This window comes from Hemiscyllium ocellatum, chromosome 4 (genome assembly GCF_020745735.1).
Source record: "Hemiscyllium ocellatum isolate sHemOce1 chromosome 4, sHemOce1.pat.X.cur, whole genome shotgun sequence".
Classification (NCBI taxonomy): domain Eukaryota; kingdom Metazoa; phylum Chordata; class Chondrichthyes; order Orectolobiformes; family Hemiscylliidae; genus Hemiscyllium; species Hemiscyllium ocellatum.
The window spans coordinates 142,322,212-142,347,468 of record NC_083404.1 but is presented as its reverse complement, the minus strand read 5'-3'; the positions used below and the strand labels follow the sequence as shown (position 1 = coordinate 142,347,468).

The following is a 25,257-nucleotide window of genomic DNA, read 5'->3' as shown; positions in this document are numbered from 1 at the left end:
ACAACATCTTTCCGATAGGAAGGAGACCAGAATTGCACACAATATTCCAACAGTGGCCTAACCAACGTCCTGTACAGCTGCAACATGACCTCCCAACGCCTGTACTCAATACTCTGACCAATAAAGGAAAGCATACCAAACGCCTTCTTCACTATCCTATCTACCTGCGACTCCACTTTCAAGGAGCTATGAACCTGCACTCCAAGGTCTCTTTGTTCAGCAACACTCCCTAGGACCTTACCATTAAGTGTTTAAGTTCTGCTAAGATTTGCTTTCCCCAAATGCAGTACCTCGCATTTATCTGAATTAAACTCCATCTGCTACTTCTCAGCCCATTGGCCCATCTGGTCCACATCCTGTTGTAATCTGAGGTAACCTTCTTCGCTGTCCGCTATATCTCCAATTTTGGTGTCATGTGCAAACTTACTAACTGTACCTCTCATGCTCACATCCAAATCATTGATGTAAATGACAAAAATTAGAGGGCCCAGCACCGATCCTTGTGGCACTCTACTGGTCACAGGCCTCCAGTCTGAAAAAGGACCCTCCACCACCCTCCTCATATTTGGGGGTGCAAAAGGCTAGACTGAAGTATTTGCAATCACCTTCAGCCAAAACCATTGAGTCGATAATCCATCACAGCTTGTCCCCAGTGTATCCAGCATCACAGACATCAATCTTCAACCATTCAAGCTGTTCCAGTACAGAGACAATACCGGATCCAAGTTGAAAAATTGCCTACCTGTACACAAGAAAACAAGGCAAATCCAACCTGCCAAATACTGATCGATCAGTCAATTCTCAATCATCAGTAAATTGATGGAAGGTGTCATCAACAGCACTATCAGTGCTACTTGCTTAGCAATAATCTGCTCACTGATGCACAGTTTGGGTACTGCCATGGCCACTGAGCTCCTGACCTCATTACAACCTTTTTTTTCATGTTTGAACGAAAAGAGTTGAATTCCAAAGGTGGAGGCAAGAGTCACTGCCCTTGGCATCAAGGCTGCCTTTCACCAAGAAAAACTGCTTCCTTTTATTCACTCAACAATGTGGGTGTCCTTGGTTAGCTAGCATTTATTGCCCATCCCTAGTTGCCCTTCAGAAGATCGTGGTGAGCTGCCTTAAATGGACCACTGCAGTCAATATGCTGTAGATAGACTCACAATGCCCTTAGGGAGGGAATTCCAGTTAGGACACTTGTGGTGCAGTAATAGTACTCCTATATCTGAACCAGGAGACCCATGTTCAAGTCCCATTTGCTTCCGAGGAATCAATGAAAAACAGGGGAACCATCACAGAAAAAGTGACTCGTTTTCTGGGTTAACCTGTCTGTCTCTGAAATTCATTGGACTCATGTCGCAAAACAATAGTGTAGTTTTTTCTCTGCCTCTTTTGTATCTAAACTGCCAAAATACATTGCAATAATAATAACGCAAGATGTAGTACTGGAGGGACAGATATCCTCGATGGTGGACAAATCACCAAGACTGGATATATTCTATTCCATGCTGTTAAAGGAAGTCAGGAAGGAAATAACAGATGTTCTAAGGATTAGTATCCAATGAGGTCCGTGTGGAGTCCCTGCTGTTTGCTGTATATATTTGGGACTGAAATACAGGAGCCATAATTGAGGCTTAAATAGAAAGTCTGACAAGGCAGGTTTTCCCCAGCAGAGAGGTCAACTCCCAAGGGGCACTGACTTAAGGTGAAATTAAAATTAAAAGAATATAAAGAAAATATTTTTAGAACAGGCATTTGGAACTTACCCTGGCTTAGTGATAGAGGTAGAAACACAACTCACTGAAAAAGTACCTGGATTTACACCTTAAGTGCTGTGAACTACCAGGCGATCAAACAAGTCATAGCATCTCAGTTATACAACATGGAAACAGGCTCTTCGGTCCAACTTGTTCACACCAACCTGATTTGAACTGATCGAGTTCCACTTGCCAGCATTTGGCCCATTTCCCACTAAACGCTTCCTATTCGTGTACATGTACACTACATTCCGGCCTCCGCCACCTCCCCTGACAGCTTGTTCCATACACACACCACCCTCCCTGTGAAAACGTTGCTCCTCAGGTCCCTTTTAAATCTTGCTCCTCTCACCTTAAAGCAAAGCCCTCTGATTTTGGACTGCTCTACCCTAGGAAAGAAATCTGGCTAAATATCTCATCCATGTCCCACCATGATTTTACAAATGTCTGTAAGGTCACAGAGTTTATAAAATCATGAGGGGCATGGATAGGGTGAATGAGATTAGAATGGATAAATAGATCCTTTTTCACACTGCAAACATGGGCTTTATGGTTTAAAACCTCAGGAAGATTCAGACAAACAACAGATTCAAGCTTTTCCACACCACCTTAAAGAATATTCAAAAATGAAACTAACAGACAATGAAAGACTTTTTCCTAGGATGATGATGTCAGTGTGTACAAAGGGGCATAACTACAAATTAAGGGGTGACACAGATTTAAGACAGATGTCAGAGGCAGGTTCTTTACGCAGAGAGTAATAAGGGCGTGGAATGCACTACCTGCTAATGTAGTCAACTCAGCCACATTAGGGAGATTTAAACAATCCTTAGATAAGCACATGGATGATTTTGGGATAGTGTAGTGGGATGAGCTGAGAATAGTTCGTAGGTGGGCACAACATCGAGGGCCGAAAGGCCTGTTCTGCGCTGCATTGTTCTATGTTCTACGTTCTATGTTCTAAAATGCATAATATAAATTCAGCACAAAGTTAGCCATTATACTTTATGCACCTCTATTCCAATCCCCTCTTCTCTTTCTACTTAACTTATACAGATTTCCCTCTACCAGTGATAATATATTTACATCAAGGTTTGTGCGAAGATTTGTAGCTTGGGTGCTCGTTTTTGTGGTTCTGTTCGCCGAGCTGGAAGTTTTTGTTGCAAATGTTTCATCCCCTGGCTAGGAGACATCATCAGTGCTCTGGAGCCTCCTGCGAAGCGCTTCTTTGATGTTTCTTCCGGTATTTATAATGGTCTGTCCTTGCCGCTTCCGGGTGTCAGTTTCAGCTGTCCACTGTAGTGGTTGATATATTGGGTCCAGGTCGATGTGTTTGTTGATGGAGTTTGTGGATGAATGCCATGCCTCTAGGAATTCCCTGGCTGTTCTCTGTCTGGCTTGCCCTATGATAGTAGTGTTTTCCCAGTCAAATTCATGTTGCTTGTTGTCTGAGTGTGTAGCTACTAGGGATAGCTGGTCGTGTCGTTTTGTGGCTAGTTGATGTTCATGTATGCGGATTGTTAGCTGTCTTCCTGTTTGTCCTATATAGTGTTTTATGCAGTCCTTGCATGGTATTTTGTAAACTACATTAGTTTTGCTCATGTTGGGTATTGTAGTTCTTTGGCCAGTTTGTATGCTGGTGTCCCTGGTAGTGATACTATGGGTCTGAGTGGGATGTCTGGTTTGTGTTCTTTGGGTAGTCCATAGAATCTGGGGGTGTTGTTGCTTTCCGGTTTCATCCTTCATAGGTCAGCTTTGGTTATCTGTCCGTTTTTTTGTAGATTCCTTAGTGTGTTATTTATTCTATTGGTGTGTTGTGGTGTGGGGTCAGAATCCTTCATTTGGTAGGTGTTGGTGTCTGCTAGTAGGTGTTGTGCTTTTTTGATGTAATCTGATTTATCTAGGATGACAGTCATTCTGCCTTTATCTGCTGGTAGTATAATCATCAAAAACACGGAAATAGAAAAAACACACCGGATCATCAACGCCATACTCACAGGCATCCGATTCACGAGAGAAGTAGAAAAGGATAGCCAACTCCCATTCCTAGACGTGATAGTACAGAGAACACCGAACGGAGAATTCACCACAAGGGTACACAGGAAAACAACACACACAGACCAAGTCCTAAACTATGAAAGTAACCACCCCAACACACACAAACGAAGCTGCATCAGGACACTATTCAAAAGAGCCACAACACACTGCAGTACACCAGAACTGTGAAAAGAGGAAGAGGAACACCTATACAAGGTATTCGCCAAAAACGGATACCCGCGCAACTTTATCAACAGATGCCTAAGAGATAGACCACGGAACGAGGACATGCCACAACCAAAAGGACTAGCCACACTACCATATATCAGGAGCGTTTCAGAACTGACAGCCAGACTACTGCGACCCTTAGGACTCATAACAGCACACAAACCAACAGCCACGCTCAGACAACAACTTACTAGAACGAAGGAGCCAATACCCAACATGAGCAAAACTAATGTAGTTTACAAAATACCATGCAAGGACTGCACAAAACACTATATAGGACAAACAGGAAGACAGCTAACAATCTGCATACATGAACATCAACTAGCCACGAAACGACACGACCAGCTATCCCTAGTAGCTACACACTCAGACAACAAGCAACATGAATTCGACTGGGAAAACACTACTATCATAGGGCAAGCCAGACAGAGAACAGCCAGGGAATTCCTAGAGGCATGGATTCATCCACAAACTCCATCAACAGACACATCGACCTGGACCCAATCTCCCAACCACTACAGCGGACAGCTGAAACCGACACCCGGAAGCGGCAAGGACAGACCATTATAAATACCGGAAGAAACATCAAAGAAGCGCTTTGCAGGAGGCTCCAGAGCACTGATGATGTCTCCTAGCCAGGGGACGAAACATTTGCAACAAAAACTTCCAGCTCGGCGAACAGAACCACAACATATTTACATCAAATACACCAGGTCCAGAAAAATAAAATTCTACAGTCAACCATTTTAATCATTACATTTGTAGTCTTCTGTATTTGCCCTTAATAAAGAATCTGTCATTGCATTGCCTCTTCCTGCTGTGTGAATGATTCTCAAATTGACGAAACAAACATTCTCAGATTTTTGGTATGAAACTTCACTCAGAATCTAGGCGATTGTGGTCATATGAATAACAGAGTTACTGAATATGCAGACTCAAAATGTTGTTGATCTAACACTAAACCTCAGGGAGATGACAATCAAGTGGCATTATCCCTTAACTTTTAATCCAGAGACCCAAGTCTGAATTCCATCATGGCAGGTGATCGAATTTGAAATCATTAAAAATCTAGAAGAGTCTAATTGTGACCATGAAACGATTGTCAATTGTTAGAGAACCCCATCTAGTTCACTGATGTCCCCGAGGGAAGGAAACTATCGTTCTTATCTGGTCTGGCCTTCACGTGATTCTAAACCCACAGCAAACCTTTAAATGCATTTCGTTCCGGGCAACAAATGCTGGCCCACCCAGCAGCGCCCACATCCTATGCACAAATCAACGAAAAGCTCAAATACTCTTTTTCACGGTTGAGTATTTCTGCTGGCAAGAATTCAACTTATGAGAAAAGTAATTGACCAGCCATTTGTTACACATTTCAACATGCTGTGTCAATCCTGCAGCAACGCAGACATTGCTGGCATCAATAGGGATTGTAAATGTCTTTGACTAAGTTGATGCTGCTAAAACCAGTGCAGCAGTCAGTACAGCTCTCAAGCTGTCAAAAACAATCTGACACTCCTTTGTCCATTCAAAGTTCTAACACTTCTTTACCAATTTGCCAAGGGGGCCACTATAATGCTAATATCAGAAATCACTCTTACCTACATCTTGTAAAAGCTGTCACTCTGTCTCAGGCAATGGAAAAATCAAAGATAGACCGTTTTCTCTCCTCTGGGTGCTACTTGGCATTGTCCCGACAGAATGGCCTGAATAATCTTCTTCTACTTTGGCAAATTCAATTCATCTCAAGTTTACAACCAAACTGGGTTTTTTAAACTGACTAAATAATTCAAGTATTTTAACTCTTCCTCCTAGATTTGGATAATCATAATCAAATCAACAACATATACAACACAGTTGCATAATTCTTCAATGATTTGGTTGTTCAATATTTGCTGGTGTAATTAACATTCTGAACAGCATGGCTGTATATCAATTAATTCTTTCCGCAGTTACAAAAGCTGATATTTCTATGACGGTCAATGGAATTTGCCAATATCCCTTTATTATCTAATCTTGCCAACAAACCTTGCTTGTCAAATACTCTCAATACAGTCCTCCAATTGAATGCTCATTTGCTCACAGTAACGTTAACTTTATTAGGGTCCTCCTCCTCCAAGATCTAAATGATAGTGTATTTTAAAAGAAACCAATTTAATCAATCTTTCTTGAATTAACAGAAAAAGAAACAATATTGCCAAGACAAAGAACAGCAATAGGCAATTCAACCACTCCAGCTCACTCTGCCATTTAATACAATCAAGGCTAATCATGACTCATGATTAATAATTATGGCTCAGCTCAACTGCACTTTTCATCCTGCTCTCCTTAACTCTTCATCTCATTACTATTGAAAAAGTTATCTTTCTCTTCCTTAAATTCACTCCATGTCCCAACATCCACCACATTCTGGGTAGTGCATTCCACAGGTTCATGAAGGTCCCCTTAGACAGAAGTAACTTGCCCCCATCTGTTTTTTAAATCTGCCCTTAGCCTAAAACTACAAGCTCTCATTCTAGATTGCCACACTAAAGGAAACATCCATTCTACGTTAACTTTGTCAAACCTCTTTACATCTTATATACCTCAATTAGATCTCCTCTCATTCTTCTGAACCCGAGAGAGTATAGGCCTAAACTGCCGAGTTAAGTGAACTTTCTCTGAATTGCCTCCAATATAACTACAGCCGTCCCCAAGTAGGGAGACCAAAACTATACACAGCACTCCAGATGCTGTCTCACTAACAACGTGAAGCTGCAACAATACCTCCATGATATTATGCTCCATTCCTTTAGCAGCAAATGCTATAATTTGTTTACCCTCCTGATTTCTTGCTGAACCTACTTATTGACCTTCGGCAGGGCAGAAGGGGTACTGCAGATGCTGGAGATTAGAGTCAAGATTAGCACGATGCTGGAAAAGCACAGCAGGTCAGGCAGCATCTGAGAAGCAGGAGAATCGACATTTCAGGCAAAAGCCCTTAATCAGGGATGCTTTCTATTAGTTTTCTGCAATCATGCACAAGGAGACACAGTCCTCCTTACTGACATCTGGGGGCTCGAGCCTGACATTGTTTGTCAGGTATGATTCTGAGAGTATGACAATGTCCTAGCCAGCACCATCCATAATCGCTGGATATATCCGGTCTCATCACCAGTACAGAGTCAGCATAGGAAAACACAGTCAGGAGGGAGTTGTCCTCAGAGTCCTCAACATTAACTCCAGATCCCATGAAGTCATGGGCAAGGAAACCTCCCACGAATTAACTCGTAACGTACTCCCTTGGTTGCTGCACCAGTATTCCATGCTGAGCAACATGCAGAGGAAGCACCTGCGGTGGCAAGTACAAAAATGTACTCTGGGTAGGGGATTTCAATGCTCACCACCAAGTGTGGATCAGCAGCCACACCTGACTGGTCTTATCAGAAAGCTGTTAGCAAGGGGTGAGAGAATCAAGAGGGAAAATTATACTTCACCTCATGCAAATGCACCTGTCTGTGACAGTATTGGTAAGAGTGACCATCACATAGTCTCTATGGCAATGAAGTCCCACCTTCACACGAAGATTACCCTTCATTGTGTTGCATGGCACTATCACTGTGCTAACTGGAAAAGACTTCAAACAGATCTAATAACCCAAGACCTGGCATACATGAGGCGCTGTGGGCCATCAACAGCAGAACTGCACTCCAAAACGGCCTCATAGCTCAGCATATCTCTGACTCAATCATTACTAGGGAAGAGACAATGGCTTAGCAGTATTATCGCTGGACTGTTAATCCTGAGACCCAGATTTGAATCACACCAAGGCAGACAGTGGAATTTAAATTATTGAAAAAGAAATCTAGAATTAAGAGTCTAACGATGACCATGAATCTATTGCCAATTGTTGGAAAAACCCATCTGATTCATTAATACTCTTTGGGGAAGGAAACTTCCACCCTTACCAGGTCTAGTCTGCATGTGACTCCAGATCCACAGCAACATGGTTGACTCTTAACTGTCCCCTGGGCAGTTGGGACGAGCAATCACAGAATTGGTTTGACGCATTGGATACCTCAATTAAAATATTCTAACAAAAGTAAAATAATGTGCTTCAACACTTGCCAATCCCCTAGTCAAGCAGTTCCAGTACAGTTACTACACTAGGAATCTACCTGACAATGTGAAAAATTGCCCAGGTATGTCCGAGGCACAAAAAGTAGGACAAATCCAACTCAGCCAATTACTGCGCCATCATTCTATTCTCGGTTATCATTAAAATGATGGAAGGTGTCATCAAAAGTGCTATCAGATACCTGCTTAGCAACACCCTGCTCCCTGATGCCCAGTTTCAGTTCCACCAGGGCCACACAACTCCTGACCTCATTTCAGTCTTGGTTTAAACATGAACAAAAGCAATGAATTCCATAGCTGACGTAACAGTGACAGCCCTTGACATCATGGTCATATACAAGCGAGCATGGCATCAAACAGCTCAAGCACAAGAGTCAGTGGGCATCTCTGCTGGTTGGAGTCATATCTCGTGAATGAGAAGATGGTTGTGTTTATTGGAGGTCAGCCATCTCAGCACTATGACATCTCTGCAGGGGATCCTCAGGTAAGCATCCTAGGACCAATCACCTTCTGTTTAAGATGGACCATCTTAAGATCAGAAGTGGGATGGTCATCAATGCCTGCGCAATGTTCACCACCTTTCAAGGCTCCTCAGATACTGAAGCAGTCCACGTTCAAAATGCAACAAAATCTGGACAACATCCAGGTTTGGCCTGACAAGTGGCAAGGAACACTTGCACCACACAAATACCAGGCAATGACTATTTCCATTAAGAGATAATCTAACTAATGCCCACTGACATTCAATGGTGTTACCATCACTGAATTCCCCACTATCAACATCCTTGAGGTTACCATTGACCAGAAGTTCAGCTGGACTCACCATATAAATACAATGGTTACAACAGCAGGTTAGAGACAAAGGCAGAGAGAGTTGAAGAAGAAAGAAACCAAGTGTGAGAATTGAGAAAGGAATACATGAGGACCGAATTTCAGGAAAAACCGCCAGAAAAAGTGTTTGAACTAAGACAAGCACAAGTTGAAGAGCATACCCCATGATAATACTACTTGTTCAGAAATGAGTGTGGAGGCAACTATGTTTTCCTAAGTTTGAAAGGGCAGAGGTGTAAGTTTTATTTCTCTCTTTTGAGTGGATACCACATCAAGGCCCACTGGACCAGAAGCATGAACTCTGCTTTATCTCCGCAGATGCTGCTAGACCTGCTGAGTTTTTCCAGCAATTTCTGATTCTGTTTCTGATTTCCAGCATCCGCAAATCTGTGTTTTGTTTTTTGCAGACCTTTAGATGCAATGGCAAAGCAAACTTGAAATGGCCTTACATGGTTTATTTTTTTCCTTTATAGTTGATTTCAAAGTCAACTATACACATTATAAATTACTTTCCTTCACCTGGGTTCAAACCATGTCTTCCAGCTCAGTGAATGACTCTCCTTGATTTTTCCCTTAGAATTCTATGTTTACAAAATATCCTGATGAGTGCAAGATGAAAAGCTTTGACAAGACATATTCTTTTCAGCAATAAGCTTTTTATCCCACCAGTACCCTTAAAAAACGCTCACTACGACCTACTCAAGAGCATTTAGGGATGCACACTATAGTAGATCCACACAACACCACTGAGGGTATCCTCAATGTGAAGATGAGACTTTGTCTTGCAAGGACTGAACTAACTTGATAGGGTGTTGGAACCAACAGCAAATGGTAATGGAGAATACCAGGTTTTACAAAGTGCTTGGGAGTACAGCTAGCATAGAAAGATGCCAAAATAATAAGTGAAGTTGAAGCAAGAGAGAAAGAAATGAAGTCCAAAATAGGATTCTACGTCTGCTCTATGCCAGGGAGGTGAAATACTGGCTGGCGACGCCTTTACAGAACACCTATGTTCTGTCCACAAAAATGACTCTCAGGTTCTTATTGATGGCCACATCAACACACCACCATGTTCGTCGAATCACAGAATCCCTACAGTGTGGAAACAAGTCCAGATGAACCCTTCAAAGAGTATCCCACCCAGACCCATTTCCCTATTCCTATTATTCGACATTTCCCCAAATGCACCTAAGCTATACATCCCTGAACAATATGGGCAATTCTCCCACATTGACCATTACTTTGTCTGCCCAAGTATTTTTCTCTTCCATCTCCTCCTATCGTTTACTCCTCCCCACTCCCACTACTTCATCTTCAGCACATATACAAACAGTTTCCAAGCCACAATCAATTCTGGAGAAGGGTCACTGGACCTGAAACATTAACTCTGCTTTCTCTCCACAGATGCTGCCAACCTGCTGAGTTATTCCAGCAAGAGCTGTTTTCCAATATAGAACTAAATCAAGTCTGCTCCTCCATTCAATATGATCACGGCTGATCAGTGAGTTCAGTATCCTAATTCCGTCCTCCTTCCATATCCTTTGATTCCTTTAGCCACAAAAGCTATGTATATTGCTCTTTCTTGAAAACTGATAATATTTTGGCCTCAATCACTTTCTGCGGTAGTGAATTCCACAGGCACACTACTCTCTGGGAAGAATTTCTCCTAACCTCAGTCCTAAAAGGTTTACCCTTACTCTTCAACTATAACCCCTGGTTCTAGACTTCCCCACCACCAGAAGCATCCTTCCAGCAAAGTTGGGGAGTTCGACATTGCCATGTGGAAATGTCATATCGCAGCCATAACAAAGATGCGGCGCAAGGAAAGGAATGACTGGGTGTTAAACATTCCAGGGTATGAGTAGTTATTCAGGAAAGAAAGGAAAGGTAGAGAGGTAGCAGTATTGGTTAAGACAGTCATTTCAGTGATGGAAAAAGAGGATACCTCAGGAGGGTTCAAGGACAGAGTGAAGTTGGTTAGAGCAAAGGAATTAGAAGGGAGTAATTATATTGCATGGGGTAAACTATAGACTACCAAATGGTGGAAAGGACATAGAGGAACAAATCTACTCAGATCTTAGAGGAGGATAAAAGGCCGGCATAACAAGGAGGTCAAAGGGCCTGGACTGTGCAGACTGTTTGAATTTTCTGTGAAAAACATGAGAGAAATGAGTTGACAAGACATGGAGTTTGTAAAAGCACAGCAGGTCAGGCAGCAGAGGAGCAGGAGAGTTAATGTTTCGGTCAGGATCCTTCATCAGGACTCATGAGGCCCTGAAGGGGCCTGCCCAAGATATAAACCCTCCTGCTCCTCTGATGCTGCTTGACCTGCTGCGTTTTTTCCAGCTCCACATTTTAATCGACACTGACTTTCCAGCAGCTGCAGACGTCATTAACTCCAATACAAGGGAAATGTCAATATTATGGAGTTGTTATAAAGGGGACTTCAGTTACTCAAACTGAGCCTAGGATACCGGTAGTGTAAGGGGCAGCAAGAAGAAGTGTTCCTGGACTGTGTTCGGGAGAGTTTCCTACAGCACTACACATCCGGTTCAATAGGAAGGATGCATGTTGGACCTTGCTCTTGGAAATGAGGTGGGTGAAGTGAATCACGTTTCAGTGGGAGAAGGTTCGGGAGACAGTGATCATGGTATAAGGTTCAGGATGGTGATGGAAAAAGAGATGCAACAATCCAGAGCAAGAGAGCTGACTTCAACGGAGCAAGAACAAAGCTGGGCAGGATTGACTAGAACTGCTACGAGAATTGTAAACGTTGTTTGGGAGATGCCGGTGTTGGACTGGGGTGTACAAAGTGCAGTGTAATTTTTAACTGTAAACATTGCAGTCTTGTTCATGAAAGGTTGTAAAGATAATCCCAGCAATTACAGACCTGTCAGTTTATCTTCTGTAGTGGGGAAAGCTTCTGGAAACAATTATTCTGGTTAGAATTAGTTGTCACATGGATAAAGTGGGTTGATTAGGATTTCTAAAGGACAATTGAGTTTGAAGATGTAATGGAAAATCTGGAGGGTAATGCTTTTGATGTAATATGCATGAATTTCCAGAAGGCTTTTCACACAGTATCAACACAACAGACTTGAGGAAAGTCATAGATCATGGTATTAAAAATGATAGTTGTAACATGGGTACAACATTAGCTGAGTGACAGGAAACAGAAAGTAATGGTCAATATATATTTTTCAGGCTAGAGGTGCCAGTACTGGGACACTTGTTTTTCTTGACATGTATTAAATATCTGGATTTTGCTGTGTTGGGCGCAGTTTTAAAGGTTAGTGTTGACATGAAACTTGGAAAAATTATAAACTGAAGACATTGTGGAACTCCAAAAGGACACTGACATGTTGGAGTGGGCAAATAGGTGGCAGATGAGGTTCAATGCAGAGAGAACAGTGAGGTGATGCTGAAAGACAAAACAGGAGAAAAAATTCTCAAGGGGTGCAAGATCACAGGGACCTAGGTATACGTATGCACAGATCTCTGAAAGTGGCAGATGTGGAAAGAGAATTTAGTGAAGCATAAGGTATCCTCAGCTTTATTAACAAGAGCAAGGAGTTGGCGTTGTACTTGAATAAAATACTTGACAGACCAGTAATGGGTTCAGTTGTGGGAGCAGAATGTTATTTATTGTAGTTCCAGGAATAAGAAACTTTAGTTTTGAGGATAGATGAAGTAATTGAGACTGTTATCATAAAACCAAACAAATTAGAAAGAGTAGGATGCCATTTGGCCCTTAAAGCCTGTTCAAACATTCAAAAGGGTCAAGACTGATCTAACACTCCACACATGCACTTTCCTGCCCTTTCCCCACAATTTTGGATTCCTTACTGATCAAGAATCTATTCATGTCACCCTTAAATATATGAAAAGACTCTTCCTCCATAGTTCCCTGTGGAAAGGAGGTTGAGATATAACCCTCAGAGAGAGGAGATTGCTCCTCATTTCAGTCTTAAATTGATACACCTTTACACTAAGACTATGTCCTCTGGTCTTAGACTTTCCCACAAAGGGAAACAGCCTCTCAGCATTTATCGCATCAAGTCCCTTCAGAGTACACTATATTTCAATGAGATCACCTCTCATTCTAAGTTCCAATGAGTAGGATCCCAACTTGTTTAACCTTTGCTCACAATGCAATCCATCCATTCCAGGGATCATCCTAGTGAACCTTCTCTGAACTGCCTCCAATGAAATACAGTAGCACCCCTCTTTAAATAAGAGGGCAAAATCTGCTCACTGTATTCCACTGTGATCTCATCAGCATCTTGTACAGATGCAGTAAGATTTCCCTACTCTTATGTACCAAGCCCCTCGAAATGAGGGCCAACATTGCATGAGTCTTCCTAATTACTGCATCTGTGTGCTAGCTTTCTGTGTTTTGTGCACAAGTACCCCAAGAACCTTTCTGTTGCGACTTTCTGCAATCTTTTTCTTCATTTAAGTAACACAGTGCTTTGTTCTCTCTTGCAAAACGAACTTTGCATTTTCCTACAATATGCTCTATTTGTCGACTTTTCACCCACTCCTGAACCTATCAATTTCCCTGTAAATTTTTTGTATCCCTCTCACAACCTGCCTTTCCACCCATTTTTGTGTTATCTACAAATATGGCTAGAGTTAATTTGCTTCCTTCTTCTATGTTATTAATATATTGTAAAAAGCTCCTCTGTGTCATTACAATTTTGTGACTCTGATTTGATTAGATTCCCTACAGTGTGGAAACAGGCCCTTTGGCCCAACAAGTCCACACCGACCCTCCGAACAGTAACCCACCCAGACCCATTTCTCTCTGACTAATGCACCTAACACTATAGGCAATTTAGTATGGCCAATTCACCTGACCTGCACATCTTTGGACTGAGGGAGGAAACCGGAGCACCCGGAGGAAATCCACGCAGATGCAGGGAGAATATGCAAACTCTACACAGACAGACAGTCGCCCAAGGCCTGGGTTCCTGGCACTGTGAGGCTGCAGTGCTAACCACTAAGCAATCGTGTGAAGGACTATTCAATAATCATGGACAGATGCATCCATATAAGGTAGATTGTGAGGATGAGATTAAGTATGTTTTTTTTCCCTATTGTTGGCTTCCTCAGCACCTGATTCAACCAACTCAATCAGGTGCTGCTGAGCCACTCTCGGTGATGGTCATTGAAGCCCCTAAACAATAGAACATTTTGCATCCTTGACACCTTTACTGCTTACCCCATGTGATGCTCAACATCAACGAGTGCTGATCATCAGCTAAACAGAGATGGGCACACATGGTAAAGCATGAGACTCAGTTTTGTTTAATTAGTGTTTTCATAAAATCATAAGACAACCACCACCATATTCCTCCTATCAACCTCATAAGCATTCAATTAGATTGGTCAAGTATGATCTGTCTTTTACACTATATGCTGACTTCACTACAAATACCTACATACTCCATGTCTCCACTGATCACATTTAAAATGCTACAATCTATTTCTAAGGCACCATTTTTGAGGAACTGCACGTTTACAGCCAAGGTATCAATATTCCTCTAAACCTCATGTCTCTCCATTGTACTCAAACATCAACTTTTTCCCAAAACCTTTTATTTTTTAATTTGCCAAATGAAATGGTTTCTACCACTCATCTGCCCATTCAATCCCTGTCATTGTGAAACCTTTTCACATCAAATATTCCATAGATTTTTAATTTCCATCATGTTCAGCTGTGTTAACTTGTGTCATTTACCAGTCTTTGATCAAGAAGCTGACCCACAAATCAATGATGATGAAATTCAAAAACAAGAAAGAAATCCCTGCCAATTCCATCCCCAGATGAGAGCCCCATTACTGAATGAGATGATTATGCCACAACCACCAAGGAAACTTTAATCTTACTCTCAAGTACAAATGTCAAGCAATGCAATGGATGAGAGACAGGTTTCAAAGTTAACATATAAAGGTGCGATGGCAAATAACAGTAACCTAAGGCAATAACATGGACAATGTTCTTTATTAACTCACTCCCCCCACCAATAACATTGACTGGAATGTGTAAAATATGAGGCTCCCATTGATATGTTAAGAAATGGCATGCATTTACTTGACCAGGAACTGCCATGTGTTCACTGCAAGTTCAGAATTACTGGGACACCCACACGATCTGTTACAATGCCACATTAGAAATAATGTTAGGTTCATATACATTTCAAAAGAACTGAGTCCTATTTAAATAGATTGTTTGATATAATCACAGTGCAGTGTTTGAACAGCTGGGTAACTAATAATGCAACAGAGCTGAGAATTCAATGAGGTCTTCATTCAGATTGCGACAGTGTCACACAGCTCCACAGTAAGCTTATTGCATATTTTACTTTGATTTTCCTACCATGTCCAGTCCTAACCATACTCCATAACAAGACAAGATATACAACCTGCAGCCAATTTCAACACACCTTCTATCAAATCCAATGCAGCAAACTTGCTTGATTCTTCAACAAAAAGCTAAACTGATCAACAACCTGCATCCCAAATAACCCAAGTCCCTGATCACCCAAGATCAAATACACCCCTTATAATCGGTCACAATTATAACTTTAAAACAATACACCATCTAGGTGCAGAATGAAAAAAAGATTAATTTGTTTCTTTGTAACAGCAAATGGTATTATTCTTCTTATTCCATGAATGAATAAAAAAAATTCAGCAAATAGGATAATAAAAATCAGAATTTAAAAGACAAAACATAGAACTGAAACCATACCTGAGACACTCACATTTCATTCCCCAAAAGTGAATATTTTTGGGCTAAGCAAATATTAACCATTAATAAGATATTCCCCCATACATACAAAAAAATTAGTATTTCATAACTGTTCTCAAGTCATCAACCTGGTTTCTGTCTCCAAATCTAATGCTTAATACACTTGAATATTGTCAGTATCTTCTGCTAAAAGGTGTAGTAAGTGCTCCACCGCCACTTCATTTCAATAATGAAGTCTTGTCAAGATCTAATACTTAAAATGACTATAAGCAAGACAGTCAACCTATATACAGGAGTGCTACCTTCAAGCAAATGTTACACAATATCCCCAACCCATAAAAAACACACAATACACCTGTATATATGGTTTATTAGAAACACTCTGATCATGGCCATTTTTGCATCATATGACAAGGTGCTCAATGCTGACAAGGTAGTGACCCTATCAAAAATAAACCATCACAGCTGATCAGCAAAATCCTTGGATGAAGTTGCTCTTTATTCTTCAGTGTGCAAGTTACAGTATCACAGATTTGAGATTTAAAAAATAAAATTTAGTGACAAGAGAATTATCCAATATACACTTTAAACTACCTGCAAACAAAGTGGAAATGATTTCCACCTAGTCTCTAACAAACAAATCTATTAATCTGTGACCCCATTGCTTTCAGTTCCCAGATGTCTCCAAAATTGACCAGTAATATTCAACAAAATTAAAAACAGTTTTTAAATAACCTGGCTTTTATTTTAATATTCAGCATTTGTTTGAACCAACCTCAAAAGATCAACTTGTCCATTTACAATAAAAATATCCTAAATAATGCAGCGAACAGAACAATTAGGAGTTTTTTTCAAAAAAAATTGCACAATATTAACAAAAAGTAGATTTATTCCCAGCAGTCGAGATTTATACATGTCACATGGTGACAATACCATTCAAAACCATATCAGCGCAGATATCTAATGTCGCATTGATTTGAAATCAGATCGCAATCAGTGTTGATGCGCCCGTGACCAGTATCTGATGTTTGCAATCATCGATAAACTATAATTGGTATTGATAAGCCCAGTGATCAATACAACGATCGATAAACTGAAATCGGTGTTGATAAAGCGATTAATGCACTATCGAGCGACATTTGCAATAATCGCGTTCCTACCTTCGATGCTGATAACATGCTCCCGGATCTGGTTTTGCAGCCCCATGTCCTCGATCCTTTCGATTAAATCGTAAATGGCGTAGATGTTGGGATGAACGCTTTCGAAGCGCTGGATCTCTGCTCGGATGGCCGCCGAGTTGGACAGCACCAGCTGCTGAGCCTGGGCCGGGGAGGTGGCGGAGGCGGCCGAATTGGAGCCGGAGTGAGACAGCACCGGCATGGAGCCCGAGCCTGAGCCGCAGCCCAGACCCAGAGCCCCACCGGGTGGTCCCAACACCGACACGGACACCGAGCCGCCCGAACCCCCGGAGCCAGAGCCCGGGGAGCCAGCGTGGAGAGAGGGCTGAGACTGGAAATTCATGGCTAGGGGCCGGGGCTAGGGTTCGGGGGTAGAGGGATCGGAGGACGGGGAAAAGGGTCGGAGGTCAATGGGTCAGGGGGTGGGGGTCAGCGGAGCTCGGGCCGGCCCGGACCGGACCCTCCTCAGCTCCGATCACAAAAGGACAGTCCGTTAGTTCACAGCCGGGTGCCCAGGAGGCCGCTGCCAGCCTGTAGCCGGAGCCCACTGCTAGCCTGCTCCATCGTTCCCCTCCCCTCACACTCAGGCTCGGGTGAGTATTGATGATTATTTTCCTCAGAGCCGCTTTCTCCGCGAGTTATTTTTTCGCATCAAAATCTCCACACGGACAGCTCGAGCCACACTCGCTCCACCGCCGGCAGCGCGCACGTACGCACGCACCAGCACGCAAAGCGTCAGGACGCCGGGAGACAGCTTGGCCCCGCCCCTTTCCATGGGCACCGCCCATTCCCCCCTCCCCCATTTGGAGGGCACCGCGTGCCTGTCCGTCCCGCCCCTTTGTCCTGACCAATAACGAGCGCCTTGCGCCGCCCGTTAGTGGCCCCGCCCACTGGTCCTCAACCTCCAGTGCCCCACCCTTTTCATGGATGGCCCCAGGCCCAGAAACTGTGGCTCCACCTTCTCACCTCATTCAGGCCCCGCCCCTCGTCTTTGCCCCGCCCTGGGACTTCTGTTTTCCACCTCTACCCGCTGACCCCGCCCTTTCGGTGTGGCCCAGCTCCCACCCAACCCCCTCCCAAGGGACCTCTACCCTGGGAGTGATCTCTGGTCATTGGTCCTCTGGGTGGTTGTGCTTTCTGCTGCTGTTAACTCCAGTTGGTAGTGGAGAGATGTCTTCCATCATCGCATTAACACCTCAAGTTCCTTGGTTCTAAACAGGATGGAGATGTGACTGTTTAATTCACAATTGATTTGGAAAGTGAAAAAAAGAGGACTGCACAGTGGGATGAAGGAGCATCACTCTGAAAGCTAGTATGCTTCCAATTAAACCTGTTGGGCTATAACCTGGTGTTGTGTGATTTTTAACTTTGTACACCCCAGTCCAACATCAGCATCTCCAAAGCACAGTGGGGGGAATAGTCAGCTGACTAGGAGGCCAAGGACAAGAACAAGGTGTAGCAACTAGGTGTCAGATGTCCAGGAGAGCAAGAACTTCTAGTTTTCTCCCTTGAACTGCTGCAATGGTTTTTAATTTTAGATTAGATTAGATTCCCTACAGTGTGGAAACAGGCCCTTCGGCCCAACAAGTCCACACCGACCCTCCAAAGAGTAACTCACCCTCCTCCCCCCCCCACACTAATGCACCTAACAACTATGGACAATTTAGCATGGCCAATTCACCTGACCTGTACATCTTTGTAATGTGGGAGGAAACCGGAGGACCATGCAGACACGGGGAGAATATGCAAACTCCACACAGTCGCCCGAGGCTGGAAGCGAAGCTGGGACCCTGGTGCTGTGAAGCAGCAGTGCTAACCACTGAGCCACCGTACCACCTTTAAACTTCTTTCTAGTTCTGCTGATCTGAACCGCTGTTTGGTCCGCTTTTTGGTTTTCATGACTCAAGTCAGATCAGTTATATCAGCTTAAAAACTTCTGGACAAACTGACAGCTTCAAGACTTCACAAACTTAAACATTTCTACTGGGATGAAAACTGATCTCCTGAACTTAAAAGTTGGCTCTTCTGAATTGAAATCAAACTAAACTTGTGGCCCCTGGTCTGCTTGCTGTTGTCAACTCAAAGTAGATTGTCAAGAGGCTGTAAGAACACAGCAAGCCAGACAGCATCAGAAAGTGGAGAAGTCAAATTTTTTCATGTAACCCTACCCCAGAGTTGCTTAAAGTCCCTAATTTCCTGACTCTACTACCCACAACGCCGTGACCTCCTCAGCCTTCCAGCTCTTGGATATCACCCTGCCTCCGCCTCCCCCTTTACCTGCAGCTCTCCTCAAACCAATCCCCAGCCCTGAAGAAGGGTTACTCCCAAACCATCGACTTCTGCACCTCCTGATGCTGTCTGGCTTGCTGTGTTCTTCCAGCCTTCTGCCTGTCTACTACCACTGCTGGCAGTTCATTCCACACACCCACCTCTCTGTTTAAAGAATCGACTTCTGACATCTCCCCTCAACCTTCCTCCAAGGGCGGCACGGTGGCACAGTGGTTAGCACTGCTGTCTCACAGCGTCTGAGACCCGGGTTCAATTCCCGACTCAAGCGACTGACTGTGTGGAGTTTGCACGTTCTCCCTGTGTCTGCGTGGGTTTCCTCCGGGTGCTCCGGTTTCCTCCCACAGTCCAAAGATGTGCGGGTCAGGTGAATTGGCCATGCTAAATTGCCCGTAGTGTTAGGTAAGGGGTAAATGTAGGGGTATGAGTGGGTTGTGCTTCAGCGGGTCAGTGTGGACTTGTTGGGCCGAAGGGCCTGTTTCCACACTGTAAGTAATCTAATCTAATCAATCACCTTAAAATTATGTCCTCTCACGATAGCCATTTCTGCCATGGGAAAAAGTCTCCAGCTATCCACTGTATCTTTGCCTCTCATCACCTTGTCCACCTCTATCAAGTAACCTCTCATCCTTCTTCGTTCAAATGAGAAAAGTCTTAGATCCCTCAAACTTATTTCATAAGACAAGTCCTCAGCCCAGGCAGCAACCTGGTGAATCTCTTCTGCACCCTCTCTTAAGCTTCCACATCCTTCCTATAATGAGGCGACCAGCACTGAACACTATGTCAAGTGTGGTCTAACCAGGGCTCTATAGAGCTGCAGCATAACTGCACAGCTCTTAAACTCAATCCCGGTTCATAAAAGCCAACACACCATACGCCTTCTTAACTACTCTATTAACTTGGGTGCTAATCTTGAAGGATCTATAAACATAGAACATAGAAAGGTACAGCACAGAACAAGCCCTTAGGCCCACGATGTTGTGCCAAGACGAAATCCTAATGTAAAATGTAGTAACTTAACCTACGCATCCCTCAACTCACTGCTATCCATGTGCATGTCCAGCAGTCGCTTAAATGTCCCCAATGACTTCGCTTCCACCACCTCAGCTGGCAACGCACTCTATGCATTCACAACTTAGCGTAAAGAACCTACCTCTGATGTCTCCTTTATATCTTCCTCCTAATATCTTCAAACTATGACTTCTCGTACCAGTCAATCCTGCCCTGGGAAAAAGTCTCTGGCTATTGATTCTATCTATTCTTCTCATTATTTTGTATACCGCGATCAGATCTCCTCCCTTCCTCTTTCTCTCCAGAGGGAAAAGTCTGAGCCTACTCAACATTTCTTCATAAGGCAAGCCCTACAGTCCAGGCAGCATCCTGGTAAACCTTCTTTGCATCCTCTCCAAAGCCTCTGTATCTTTCCTATGGTAGGGTGACCAGAACTAGACACACTGTTACAAGTGTGGTCTCACTAGGGACTTGTAGAGCTGTAGCAAAACCTCGCGGTTCCTAAACTTGATCCCCTGTTAATGAAAGCCAAAACACCATATGATTTCTTAACAACCCTATCCACTTGGGTGGCAACTTTGAGGGATCGATGTACTTGCACACCCAGATCCCTCTGTTCCTCCACACTGCCAAGAATCCTGTCTTTAATCCTATATTCAGCATTTGAGTTCGACCTTCCAAAATACATCACTTCGCATTTATCCAGGTTGAACTCCATCTGTCATTTCTCAGCCCAGCTCTGCATCCTGTTTATGTCACACTGCAGCCTGCAGTAGCCCTCGTTGCTATCAATGGCATCTCCAACCTTAGTGTCATCTGCAAAGTTACTAACCCACCCTTCCACCTCCTCATTATAAAAACTACAAAGAGCAGAGGCCCAAGAACAGAGCTCTGCAGGACCCCAATCAACATTGTCTTCCAGGCAGAATATTTTCCATCTACAACCACTGTCAGCCTTCTGTCAGCCAGCCAATTCTGAATCCAGATAGCCAGATCTCCCTGTATCCCATACTTTCTGACTTTATGAATGAGCCTACCATGGGGAACCCTATCAAATGCCTTGCTGAAGTCCATATCAGCACTGCTTGACTGTCGTTGACCTGTCTTGATACCTCCTCAAAGAACTCAATAAGATTTGTGAGACATGACCTGTCCCTCACAAAGCCATGCTGACTGCCTTTAATCACACTATGCTTTGCCAAATAGTCATAGATCCTATCCCTCTGAATTCTTTCCAAAACCTTGCTGATCACAGATGTAAGACTGACTGGTCTGTAATTGCCAGGGATTTCCCTATTACCCTTCTTGAAAAGCAGAACAACATTCGCCTCCTTCCAATCCTCTGATACGACTCTTGTGGAGAGTGAGGAGGCAAATATCCTCTCCAGCAGCTTCGCAACCTCCTTTCTCGCTTCCCGGAGCAGCCTAGGATAAATCTGGTCTGGCCCTGGAGACTTATCAGTCTTAATGTTTTCCAAAATTTCTAGCACATCATCTTCATCAATCTTGATCTGATCAAGACTGTAACCCAGCTCCTCTACGTTTTCATTTACAACAAGTTCCCTCTCCGTGGTGAAAACCGAAGCAAAAAACCCATTTAGGGCTTCCCCTATCTGCTCAGACTCCATGCACACATTCCCTCTGCTATCCTGATCGACCCTACCTTCTCCTTGATTATTCTCTTATTCCTCACATATGAGTAAAACGCCTTTGGGTTCTCCCTAAGCCTTCTTGCCAAGCCTTTCTCGTGCCCCCTCATGGTTCTCCTCAGTCCATTTCTGACCTCCTTTCTAGCAAGCCTGTAATCCTCCAAAGCTGTGCTAGATCCTTTCTCCTCCACCTTACGTAAGCTGCCTTCTTCCTTTTGACAAGAAACTCCTTTGTTCTTGTCATCCAAGGTTCCTTAATTTTACCCCTTCTTACCTGTCTCAGAGGAACAAATTTGTGCATCACTCAACACAACTGCTCCTTAAATAGTCTCCACATGTCTGCTATGGCCTTTCTGTGGAACAATTGCTCCCAGTCTGTACCTCCCAACTCCTGTCTGATAGCGTCATAATTTCCTTTTCCCCAATTAAGTATCTTCCCTCGGTAACTGCACCTTTCACTCTCCAAGGCTATGCTAAATGTGAAGTAAGTGAGGACTGCAGATGCTGGAAACCAGAGTTGAAAAATGTGGTGCTGGAAAAACACAGCAGGCCAGGCAGCATCCGAGGAGCAGGAGAATCGACATTTCGGACATAAGCCCTTCTTCAGGAATGCTCTCCCACCCCGAGATCGGACACCTGTCCTGGCTCGTTGCCAAGCACCAAATCCAAAATGGCCTCTCCCCTCATCGTTCTGTCTACACACTGAGTAAGGAGACCCTCCTGAACACACCTGACAAAAACGACTCCATCCAAACCATCTGCACTAAGGAGGTTCCAGTCGATATTGGGAAAGTTGAAATCACCCATAACAACAACCTTGCTACTTTTGCATTTTTTCAGAATCTGCCCGCCTAGAGATATTCAACCTCTCTACTGCTATTAGATAGTCTGTAGAAAACCCCCAATGTGGTGACTGTTCCCTTGCTGTTCCTAACTTCCACCCATACTAACTCAGTAGGCAAACCTTCCTCAACAATCTTCATTTCTGTAGCTGTGATGCACTCTCTGATGAGCAATGCTACACCCCCTCCACTTTTTCCACCATCCCTGCCCCTATGAAACCCACGTCTCCGTTATGGCCACAACATCGTAGCCCCAAGTACTGATCCACAACAAGATCTCTTCTGTCCCTCCACACTGCCAATAATCTTGTCTTTAACACTGTATTCTGCTTTCAAATTTGGCCATCCAAAATGAAACACTTCACACTTTGCCAGGTGTCAGCCCAGTTCTGCATCCTGTCAATGTCCTGTTGCAACCTCCAACAGCCCTCCACACTACCTACCACTCAACCAACCTTCCTGTCATCGCAAACTTACTAACCCACCATTCCGCCTCCTCAAAGTCATTTATAAAAGTCACAAAAGAGAAGAGGTGTCAGAACAGATCCCTGCGGAGCACCATTGGTTACCTACATCGGGGAGACTAGATGCCTATTCGCAGAGCGCTTCAGAGAGCATCTCCGGGACACCCGCACCAATCAACCCCACTTCCCTGGCTGAACATTTCAACTCCCCCTTCCACTCTGCTGAGGACATACAGGTCCTGGGCCTCCTCCATCGCCATTCCCTCACCACCCGAGCCTGTAGGAAGAACGCCTCAACTTCCGCCTCGGGACCCTTCAACCCCAGTGTATCAATGTGGACTTCACCAGTTTTCTCAATTCCCCTCCCCCCACCTTACCCCAGTTCCAACCTTTCAGCTCAGCACCATCCTCGTGACTTGTCCCACCTGTCAATCTTCCTTCCAACCTATCCGCTCCACCCTCCTCTCCGACCTATCACCATTACTCCCACCTCCATCCAACTATTGCCCTCTCAGCTATCTTCCCCCCCAGCCTCACCCCCCTCCCATTTATCTCTCCCCCCGGAGGCTCCCAGCCTCATTGCTGATGAAGGGCTTTTGCCCGAAACATCGATTTTCCTGATCCTTGGATGCTGCCTGACCTGCTGTGCTTTTCCAGCACCACTCTAATCTAGACTCTGATGCTCCAGCATCTGCAGTACTCACTTCTACCTAAATGTTCCTCATCCTTTGTCATCCAAGGTTCTCTCAACCTACCTTCCCTCCCTTGCCTCAGTGGGACAAAACTGTCCAGCACCATCAGCAAATGCTTTCTAAATAACCTCCATATTTCTGTTGTGCATTTCCCTGAAAACATCTGTTCCCAATTTAGGTGCCCCAGTTCCTGCCTAATAGCATTGTAATTTCCCCTCCCCCAATTAAATACTTTCCCATTCCGTCTGCTCCTATCCCTCTCCATGACTATAGTAAAGGCCAGTAATAGTGATCACAACTCTCTAAAATGCTCTCCCAAGAGATTGGACACCTGGCAAAGTTCATTGCCAAGTACCAAATCCACTATGGCTTCTCCTCCAGTCAGGCTATCTACATATCCTTCCTGGACACAGCTGACAAAAACTGTTCCATCTAAACTATTTGAAATAAGAAGATTCCAATCAATATTAGGGAAGTTAAAGGCAGCCATGACAACAACCCTGTTACTTCTGCATCTTTCCAAAATCTGCCTCCCAGTCTGCTCCTCCATGTCTCTGTTGCTATTGGGATGTATAGAAAACTCCCAATAAAGTGACTGCTCCTTTCCTGTTTTTGACTTCCACCCATACTGACTCTGCAGACAAACCCTCCTTGACAACTTCCTGTCTGCAACTGTACTACTATCCCTGATTAACAATGCCACTACCCCATCTCTTTTAACTCCTTCTCCTTCCCCCCCGCCTCCCCCCCGCCTTCCCCCCATTCCTTCTGAAACATCTAAACCCTGGAACATCCAACAAACATTCCTGCCCTGTGATATCCAAGTCTCCGTAATGGCCACAACATCATATTTCCAAATCCTGCTCCATGCTTTAAGTTTGTTACTATTATTCCTGATACTTTTGTGTTGAAATACACACACTTCAACCCATCACACTGACTGCACCTTTGCCCTATCAACCATCTATCCCTCCTCTCAGACTCTCTGCACACTGTACCAAGCTGTCACTACCACTCCATCATCTGATCTGTAGCTCCGGTTTCCTCACCCTCACCACCAATCCAGTTTAAACCTTCCCAAAGAGCTCTAGCAAACCTCCCATCCAGGATATTGGTGCCCCTCCAGTTCAGATGCAATCCATTCTTGTACAGGTCCCACCTTCTCCAGAAGGTATCCCAATGATCCATATATCTGAAGTCTTCCCTTCTACTCTAGCTCTGCTGAATTTCTTTTCTTCACAAGAAATTTCTGCTTTTGATTCAGATCTTCACTGTTTGCATTTATTTTATTTTATTTCTTTTATTCCTTGTGTTTTTTTAAAGTTACTTTCACAGAACTGGAACTGAAATCTATCTGCTGTTGTTTTATTAGTCTGTCAGACAGGTCTCCCACTTTTGGCACTGGC

At 43.8% G+C, this 25,257-nt stretch overlaps 1 protein-coding gene across 1 annotated transcript in view; it reads right to left on the bottom strand.

Annotated features, from left to right (window-relative positions):
* The window catches only part of agap3 (ArfGAP with GTPase domain, ankyrin repeat and PH domain 3), a 678,127-nt gene extending 660,536 nt beyond the window's left edge, over nt 1-17,591 (bottom strand). Inside the window, exon 1 of the mRNA XM_060823965.1 lies at nt 16,890-17,591. Coding sequence (XP_060679948.1) covers nt 16,890-17,250 — 361 coding nt within the window. The 5' untranslated portion in view covers nt 17,251-17,591. The remainder of the gene's footprint in view (nt 1-16,889) is intronic.
* Between the last annotated feature and the right edge of the window lie 7,666 nt (nt 17,592-25,257).